The sequence below is a fragment of the Etheostoma spectabile genome, chromosome 4, assembly GCF_008692095.1.
Source record: "Etheostoma spectabile isolate EspeVRDwgs_2016 chromosome 4, UIUC_Espe_1.0, whole genome shotgun sequence".
Classification (NCBI taxonomy): Eukaryota; Metazoa; Chordata; class Actinopteri; order Perciformes; family Percidae; genus Etheostoma; species Etheostoma spectabile.
The window spans coordinates 27298570-27308759 of record NC_045736.1 but is presented as its reverse complement, the minus strand read 5'-3'; the positions used below and the strand labels follow the sequence as shown (position 1 = coordinate 27308759).

Here is a 10190-nt window from a genome sequence, read left to right as displayed (position 1 = left end):
GGTATGTATTGACTTGTCTAACTCTTGGGCATACGGTGAATAAGTCCCAATAAGTTGCTGTGTTCCTTTAAATAAAATCCCTTAAGAAGGGACACAATTTGTATGCTTAAAGACCAAACGATGAGCTTAAGCCCTTGCTGGAAGCTTAATATAACACTAATCGTTGTTACAACCCTGACTCTATCTGCCTTTAACTTAATCATTAAGCCATTTCCAACCACACAGTCATCACAGAGGGACAAAGCTGTAGCTGTGCTGCATCAGACAAACAGCAGCACTGTATCATCATTACCTGACGTGAACGCTGATTGGAGCAGTTCGGGCCAAAAGAGGAGTAGCTGGTACACTTCTCCCTTCAATGTTAGATGCACTTCTGGGTAAAGAGTGAGTTGGGCTGTGAGAAGAAAACACAATACGACATGGATGTATTTACCATTCATCAATGAAAACAATTATGATTATGTAAGCACACATATAGTGTACTATAGTATGTTCACTCTCAGACACATTAAGCAGACTGCACAGTTTGCAGTATAGGGCCCCTTTAAGTGAAAGTACCTAACAGAGCTTGTGACAGAGTTGCGGCGTGTCCTCATCTCATAGTAAATCTCGACTGGCGACAGCTTCCTGCTGATCCTGTGGTCAGGGCTGCCCACAGTGAGCCGGGGCTGAGACAGAGAGCGCTGGTCAGCCGCCACACTGGGAGAAGACTCTTTTGGGAGAAGAAAAACAAAGAAATCTTTTAATAAAGCCCACTCCCTGACGACAAAGATATGATCCCTCCCATTAAAAGCACGACAAGCCAAGTGCTCTATTATTTTTTACAAATAACTTGTGACTGCATATTCATTTTCAGTGTTTTTACATCATACATGCAAATGAGTCTCCTACACACTTAGCGTTAGTGATGTATTTTGAATGTGAAAAAGGTTGCAAATACATGAGCTAATTCTACTGCCTACTGCGTCAGTTAAGCTCATAATGAATATGGATATAAAGTATTCACCAGAGATTGTTTGTTCTGTACTCAGTTGACTCACCGTTGTCATGGGATGTTGAATCTGACATGGAGCTTGTACTCTCTGACATGACAGTGTCCTCTGAAAGACAACAAACCATTCAGGTCACAGATGCTTGTTTTCTCACTTATACCAGATGTGACATTTTTTATGTGTGTGTGTGTGTGTAGGTGTTCTTTTAAGTGCTTTTTAATTGTACCAGTGTGACACCCCCGATGAACTGTCCTCTTGCTATTTGGGATATTTCGTTCTGATTCTGAGTGTCTGTACAGGGCACCAGTGAAGATGGCTTTCATCTGCTTTCTTTGGGCAGCCTCATCCTGCAGCCAGGGACAGCCAACCGTGTTAGACCACAAGTACACACAGCGGTATAGCTGCTGCGTAAACACAATTAATATTCAAGGTGTTGACTTACCTCTGTCTTGGTGTTGGTTGCCAGGCCAGCTCTGCGCTGCACCAGTGGGGGTTTCTCTCCCGTCTCCAGGGGGAAAGTATGTGGCAACTTCCCAGTCAGCTCCTGCAGAGGACATTTATTAGCTCCCAGTTACTAAAATCCATCTTCTCACTGGGCTGTGAGGTCTAAAGTGTTACATAAAATGATACCACTTAACAGATTACTTCAATAAAACCACCACTTAAATAGTTGACTGAACTGAAGTAGATGCCAGAAATAATGTTTCTATTATAATTTGCCTCTGAAGCAGAAACAAAGTAACTGCAGATGAGCAGTGCCTCACATTTCTAAACTTCTAACTAAAAACAGCGTAGACAACTTGTGAATCCAAGAATAGAGCACACAGAGACAGAGCAGTTAACTATACATGCATCTGAAAACATAAGTATGTTTTAAACAGCTGTTGATGAAAAGCTGAGGCAGCTGTGGCTACATTAAGACGTGCTGACAAGTTCTCTGGAGCAATCAAGCAAATACTAATCTGCAACCCATTTCATGTGAGAAAAACCTATTACTGGTGGTTGCCAGTTGCATCTACATCCAGAGGTTCAAATTTACAGAACATTAAAAAAATGCTACAATCTGCAATAGGCTGCTGTCTATTTGGTAAAAACACAATAAACTAATTAACAAACCACTGTCGTCTAAATACTTGAGGTGTATGGAGTGAAAATGTTATAAAGACATATAAAGAGAAGTGAGAGCTACTCACTGCTTCCTGCAAACAGACTTGTTTGAGCTCCCCGACTCTGGTGGTGAGGAGGGCCTCCAGGGCTTGCTTCCTCTCTTTCAGAGCTGCAACCCTCTCAGCCTGCAGCTTGCTGTCCTGGCAGCCTTGAACATCTACACAGCACAGAACATGTGACCCATCTTCAAGAAGAGTTTTAGACATATTCTATCTATTTCTACATTTTGTATTGTCACACAAAAATACCCAAACCAGCAATGAATATAGTATAGTCAATGTGTCCAAAATGTATCCTTATATACCTTTTTTCCCCTCTGTGCTACTGAGCTGTATTGTGTAGCTCTTATTATTTAAAAACTCCTCAATGAGTCACACTGTTGTACTGGGTGACGTGTTCCTTCATTACCTTGTGGGTCAGTACACATACAACGTTTGTGACCTGTTTTCTTCAGTGAGAAGCAGCTGGCTTGTGGATGAGAGCCACATACAGGTTAGGGAAGTCAGAAAGTTTTGAGAGACGGACTAACACATTGTTGGTTTTTGTCTTTTTCTGGGATTTGTTGACCATGAGAAAAATATAGAAAATGATAGACGTCTCCTTTCCTTATTTTAAATATTCATGTTAAATTAAAAATGCAGTGTTATGGTTCCTACTGTTTTACAATGTTTCCTCTTCAAAGTGTCTAAAGTAATGTCTGCAGTGCTCTGATAAGATTATCTGACAGCTGTGGCGACAGTTCATGGACAAAAGGCCTTCACACAGACAGCTGTTTTTTCAGCTGGCTGTTACCTTGAGAAAAACACTTTTGTTTTCCTTTTATTCAACTGTGAGAAACACAAGCCAATCCAGGCTTGTTTAGAAATAAAAGTGCATGTCTTTACACCGTGAAAACTCATTGGTACTCACCAGGATCCCCCAAACCCATGGATGTGATCAGATGTCCTTTGACCTCCATGTGATGTTATTCTAGGGACTTTACAAGTTCCCAGCCTCGCTCTCACCTAATGAGAAAGAAACAGAGACTTAACTGCTGCTGAGATGCATCAACAAAATGTATTTAGGTTTAGATGCTTTCTTCTGTCGAACCTTCCAGTATCAGCCACGTGTTTTCTCGAGGTCTAGAGTCATTGGTTGCATTTCTAGTAGGGCTGCACAATATAATTGATTTTTTTATCGTCATCGCAATGTTAACTGCCGCAATATGTACATATTGCGAAAAGCCGCGACACATTGCAATAGACACTGTTAGTTGAAAAAAGATATCAGTACAAAAACAGCACTTTAAAATTTAACTGTGATTCTTTTTAGAGGTACCGTTTATGTTATTTTTTCAGGAAAAGAATGTTAGAAATTATTTCCTTTATTTGTTTTAAATTCAACAATCAATTTGTTGTATTTTAGCGAAATACAGAAAGCAGTAAAAAAATGCAAAACTGAGTACACTTTAATATTTGTTAATTCATCGCAAGTAATATTGCTATTGCGATATTCATCAACGTTATCGCATATTTTCCTCATATGGTGCAGCCCTAATTTCTAGTAAATCAGCAATGGAGTATCATGGGGGTTTCCTAGATCAGATTACACCAGGTACCATCAGAGGGAGCCACTACACCTCTGTTCAGGTGTCTAGAGCTGACTCATTAAAAAGGTTAAAAGAATTACTAATACAGCTTAAAAATAAAAGAATAGTGGAACAATATTTAGATTTTTCTGTGACAGTAAAATATACATATACATACATCATACACATACATCTTCAGAGACCCAACGAGCTATACGTCAACCAGTCATACAATGTTTAGTAAACATAATGTCTTCTCAGAATAGCAACATCTTCACTAAAAGAACTATAAATCCCAGATTTGACATATATAGAGCCATATTATTAATATGCATTTAGACGGTTTTATAGAACATTTATAACATATCAAAAGTTCAAAAAAGGCTGACAATAACTTCACTCGCACCTTCAGGGATTCTTAAAGTGAATAATGCTCTAAAATTAGCTCTCAGATACAATTAGCAACCAATTAATTTGCAAAGAGTAGGAAATGAGACGAGAGAAGTAACATTAATAATGTATGGACAGAAACAGAGAGGGAGAAACCTAAACCCTGAGTGTTTTATGTCTCAAGAGCTACTGGTACAGAAGAGAGGGAGCCAGAGGAATAGAGCCAGATCAAAGTGATGGAATAAATAACAGAGGCAAAGAAAAAATGCAACGTACAGCAGAGTTTCCTCTTTCCTGCTGTCATAAATATCAAGGTTTACAGGTTATTCACTTTGTATGGACTTACGTTTACTATATTTTATAGATTTTCTTATGTCAGCTCATCTGGGACTTTACTATTGAAAAGGAAAACAAATTGTTGTCCTAACAATGAATACAATCTCATTATAAAAGACAAGAAATGCTCTTTTCACTTGACTGAAGCAAATGAGCAATGTTTCATGTGCACTTTTCCCCACATAATGGAGGTTCATTACAAACAAAGCCTCTTCCTTAATACCCAATAGAGAGTTGACATCCAAAAATAGCGATCGCATTTTCTGCCAAAAGCCTCTCACTCAATGCTGCTCACAAATTGCTGCCATAAACAAGCATCTTGCCAGTTGACTAAATCACAAAACGACTTAATTCAACCCATGAAATTTAGACGGAAGGCCTCAAGGGCCGAATCAAAATTACCCATCCAAAGACTGCTTCTGCCAGCATCATATCTTTCAGTTACTCTGAGCAGCTGTCTCAAAGCTCACAATCGACCAGCTTTTTGGGGTACATTCTGTTTTCCTCGCTCAAACAAGAAATGAGGCTCACTTTGTGTGAAGAGATACTTGAAATACTTGTACAGAGTTTGTATTGGCTTGTCCTGGAACTGAACCAGTAACTGCTGTTTGTTCCTGTATGTGTGAAAACCCCCAGCATGCTTGACCTCCCATTGACAGACAAGTAGGAGCCTTTCACGCACACAAATGGCAGAGTTATGACCGTCGCACGGACAAAGACTCATCACATGAACCCCGTTACACAAAACTGAGCCTGTGATAATTAGATTTTAAGTGAACCTAATATACTGAGAAGTACTTTCACCTGGGAATGTACAAGGCAGTGCCATGTCAGTTCTCTGCTGAGCAGTAAACCCACTGAGAGGAGCCAGGCAGAGACATTTGGTATTCATCTGCATGGTCGCCAGGCAGCTGGAGCCAAAAGGCTGCCATGCCTCTAAAGAATGGCTTTGTCCAGCAACCAAAACATTTGCTTGGAAGCTTGTTGCTGTCTTTTAGACTCTTTATAAAACTAACAATCCTTTGACTTCTGAGCTGCGTGTTACCTAATGTTTCATTGTTGCTACTAAACTGCCACAATATAATCATTTAACGTGTAATTATTTAACTTTTGAAGAGAATAAAAACACATTCTTCTTCTTACAAATGAAAAATGAAATTCTTTAGCAGTAAAACCCAGCTTTTGTTGCCTTCGACACACTCAGGGGTTTTACTGCTACAGCCTTACTTGGTCTGGTATGACCAGTATCTAATGTTAGCAAACGTAAATATTGCTGTTACTATGTCAGTTTGATGACCTACTAACTCAACGTACATCTCTGTAGGACAATGCACACCTATGGCATCTAAACGAAATGCATCAGGATGTGCCACTGCTCTATTCTCCAGCATTAACGCACATCAACTCTCTGGAAAAGCAGCAATTTTATCACATTCAACAAATACCTTCACTGGACATCAGTTGATTTATGTAAAATTATGTTATACTCAAAAACAGCCAGTGTGTTTAGGGGATTACCACTATCCCTCAGTTTCCTATTGTTTAGCGAAAATTATTATAGCTAAATCAAAGCAGAAAAGGCGCCAACTATAGAAATAGAATTGACAGAAAGTAAATACAAAGAAAAAAAGAAATCTCTGCAAGAGAGCTTAGCACCAATTAAACATCAAGGCACTCCAGGGTTACCACAAACTCAAATATCCCTTTGAGAAAAGTATGAATCAATCAACTGAAAAACCTACTAACCACTACTGGGTCTAGCAAAACACACACCTGAGAGTGTGTCAGTCAGTGGTCTCACTGGGTGAAGTCAAGCACTAACTGCTTAAACATCTGGTGTACAGATGTGTGCAGAGGTACAGGTACAACAACACGAGATCGCATCACATTCCAGAGAGAAGCCTGTGGGAGAGATGGCGGGACAATGAAGTTTCAGATAAACAGACTCTCAGAGAGCAGCATCAAAGCTGGGATCAGAGGAGATACGGGTACGAGAATTATGAACGCAACGCGATCATCAAACACATGTTGACTTTACATGTGTAGGAGGATGAGGAATGGGCTCTGGGTGGTGGTGTAGATAGCACTGTTGGAGCCATGTTGATTAAAACATGAGCTGTGTGATGAGAGTGAGCTGGCCCTGTGCAGCGGGCATCACACGAATGCAAATCAGCAACGGGTTTAACATTCAAGTCCAAAGGGCTAAACACTGAAGCCTGTAAGGTAGGTCCAATCCTACCATATCCACGCCAAGGAACTGTACTGATCTCGTTTCATCTTAGATGTCATGCATATTAGATCACAACATCCATAGCAAAGCTAAATTCCTACAGGCAACAGTTTAATATCCAGTTTTCTTATCCCTTGATAAACACGATACCTCCCAGCCCTTCAAGAGATTCACTCTCTCTGCTGTCAGCTTTTATCCGGCCGAAGAGACCCAGGAAACAGGCTACTGCTGTCAACAGAATTTATATAACAGATATATTCATGACTTACAGTACAGTTTGTTTTCATATGCAACAACAAATGCATCTGCAACAATCTCAAATCTGTCGCAACTGACAAAGGATGCACAATATTCTTGTAAGTGTCTTTCAACAGGCAATAGATGGGACGTAAACGAGCAGCTAAAATATCACCTTCAGCCCAGGTGAGGCTGGAAGCCTCCATGTTGACTGTTGGTGTTGACACAGCTGCTGCCGTTATGAACTTACACACGGTAACTAGAGCAGGGTTACAACTATGTTTCTGAGGAGTCCAAACTAGGCCAATAGTGTTGCAGACTGGGTAGCTATATCAATATTAAATGTTGCCACGTTGGCTCTCACAATGACTTCAATGGCGTGCCAGGACAACACTGCTGTCCCTTGCTCTGTTTATTTGTAAGAGAAGAGCAATGTGACCTTCATCTGCACGCTCTCCCTGCATTTAACATCCAAGTCCAAGGATGTTACATGCCCGTTGGTGAGTTGTAATGATGAGGAATATAAATGTCAACGTCTAAATGTTTTAAACCTCATGGAAAACCAAGGAGGCGGGATTCAGGTTTCGGTAAGATAAAGAGATCAGTCAGGGTCAGACGTACAGCTGATTCAGAGCAGAGGATTTACTGAACTACTTCTACCTGACCAGCCCCAACCAAAAAACTGTAGCGGGCTTACCCCCTACCCCCTACACTAATATGATCTCTTCTTGTGCTCTCTATATTCATGAAATACTGATTTATAACACGCTTATCAGCACATAGCAGGGCAGCTTAGCTCTGACTGACCAATCGTGTGGCTCACCATTTCTCCTCCGTGGCCTTGACGCTTACCTTTGCACATTTGACACAGCTACCACGGGTGAAACAAAGCAATCTTGGTGATTGCTATCCACCTGGATTCTGCTAAACTGAGGTGGGGGGGGAGTAATAAAGAAAGGAATGCGGCTCTAACATCGGAGGGGATTATTCCTATGCATTTTGCCTTTTGCTCTGTAACACCTGGAGGGATTTCTGTACATATTCCAAAGTTGTTTTTATGCTCCACTGTGGCTGTAATCTACCTTGTTTGGTTATGGAGGGAGTTCAGGGCTGATGATGTGCACCCACAGCCATACACTTACATTCATTACTACATATGCATAACTGGCTGATACTTTTGTGTGTTTCATCCTTGTGACTTAAGATATGCGGGTGAATTCGCTCTATTATCCACTAAAGAGAGCACTACTGCTCTGGTGTATTTCCCACACTTGATAGGATCTGGGATTTGATTCCCTGAGCTCACACACTAAGCACCAAGACACTTTAGATGAGGCCAAAAGCATATTTTTATTTTAAAGCCATGCAAATATAAAAGGGTTTTCTGAACGGGTCTAGATCCAGATCTCACACACACACACAAACACACACACAAACACACACACAACTAAATCTGCATGCTTGGCAGTCAACTGCAACTAAACCAGATGCTCAAATCATGTCAGTCAATGTCTTAATTGACTAAGGGCATAATAAAAGGAGCCGTGTCACCTTGGTGTAACAAAATGGCAAAAATAATTGTGTTTGCACCAAACTGGGTCAAAGTCCAATTCCATGGTGTTTGATTGAATTGTAACACTCATAGCAGCATGAAACCCACCTGGAGTGCTTTACAGAAAGGTAGAGTGCCATGCTACCAATTTGAAGACAACAGCAAATGGCGAGGAGAGAAAGCAAACACCAACATGTGTGAAAATCCCCCTGAACAAGACACCAAGCATGAGTTGTCTTTTAGCTTGCCCTGCAATAAAACAGCTTCATCAAACCTCTTTGCAAATGTCCTAATGGTCAAAGAACTCAAAGCCCCTGCAAATGCACAAGAACCCCAAAATAAGAACAATCAGCACTTTAAAAAATGCTTGGCAGCAAAGTGGAAAATCCTCCTCGGACAACAGAGAGGTGTTTCCCAGGTACTCCAAGAAGAGGACTAGCTGTGAATTACCCTTAAGGCGTTGACTGACCCACACAACAAACACTTTGGGATTTGTTTTGTTTTTCAGATCCGGACAGACATCCTTGTTCAGGAATCTGTTAATAATAGGGTTTAACGCTGCAGCATTAGGACGAGCAGTAGGCTATTCATTAATGAGAACAGCTAAATCTATAGCCTGCTTCTGCCTAATTTGCTCCATAACAATGCAGTAACAGGGAGAAGTTCCGGTGTATTCCCAAAAAGCATGACACAGATTTTTACTCCTGTAAAGCCCATTTGAATTAACGCATGCTGTTGCAATCCCGGCATGTCCTGCCTTTTAATGAACATGCCACACAAACATGTTCTTCTGTTTCCAGGCGCTGGAATAAAGCACCGGCACACATGAAAGAGACATATTGGATTTCATTTCATACAGCCCTTGCGTTTTTATTTACTGCCAGGCGTGTTATTTAGCTCAGCGTGGAAAGCAAAAAGCATGTGTTCCAACATTACGCCAGGCTTGTGAAGCTTCGCCATCCTGCATCTGCATACACGCTGCAGACGGCAACATCGGCTGATAACGAAACACACTTAATGAATGGCAGGCTAGCAAGAGGCTAACATATCACAGGTGTGTCACTGACTGACACGAAGACAACCCGGTTTTACGTTTAAGGTAAATGCAAGTTCAAACAATACATATCAAATAACGTACTGTAGTCTCTTATGGAGGCCGAGCTATAATTTTTATTAGAGAATATAGGCTGTGTTGGTGGTTATTCATTAATGCGCCCAGTTAGGATGAGATGGACATTTTGGAGCAGAATCCGCTCTTACCAGAGAGCATGACCGATGCCTTCGGAGGTCTCCATGGTCCTCTGTAGCAAAACAAAGCCGAGAAAAATCATTCCTGCCTGAGACCACAGGACGAAATCCTCCCCTGAAGAAAGCTTATTTAATTTAACGTGCGGTAATTCGTAATACACGAAAGAAAAAGCCCCTCGTTCATGGTGGCTTTCGTATCAATTGGAATTCACCAGCAGTCTCGCGACCTCCGCTGTGTCGGAGCCCTGCGCATCTCAGCAGACCTGCTTCCAGAAAGAAGAAAGGTTTCCCTTCTGCACCGGATGAAAACCCTCTATTTTACACAGCCAACTGACTCAACGCTGTCACAGCAATGATGCCCCTCCCAGATGGAACATGCCTTCAGTGTGCGCCACTTAATCCTGTCATACAAGTGTCGTTAACCAGTTGTTGCATAGGCACGCGCACAATGACGCTGCTGAATGGAAAAAA

At 41.2% G+C, this 10190-nt stretch overlaps 1 protein-coding gene across 1 annotated transcript in view; it reads right to left on the bottom strand.

Moving 5' to 3' along the window:
- Nucleotides 1-10150, bottom strand: part of ccdc120b (coiled-coil domain containing 120b) — a 16951-nt gene extending 6801 nt beyond the window's left edge. Inside the window, exons 1-8 of the mRNA XM_032512625.1 lie at nt 9732-10150; nt 3069-3163; nt 2186-2316; nt 1435-1536; nt 1219-1339; nt 1041-1100; nt 559-712; nt 293-394 (exon numbers count right to left, since the gene is read on the bottom strand). Of these exons, the coding sequence (XP_032368516.1) occupies nt 293-394; nt 559-712; nt 1041-1100; nt 1219-1339; nt 1435-1536; nt 2186-2316; nt 3069-3117 (719 nt within the window). The 5' untranslated portion in view covers nt 3118-3163; nt 9732-10150. The remainder of the gene's footprint in view (nt 1-292; nt 395-558; nt 713-1040; nt 1101-1218; nt 1340-1434; nt 1537-2185; nt 2317-3068; nt 3164-9731) is intronic.
- Nucleotides 10151-10190: the final 40 nt, after the last annotated feature.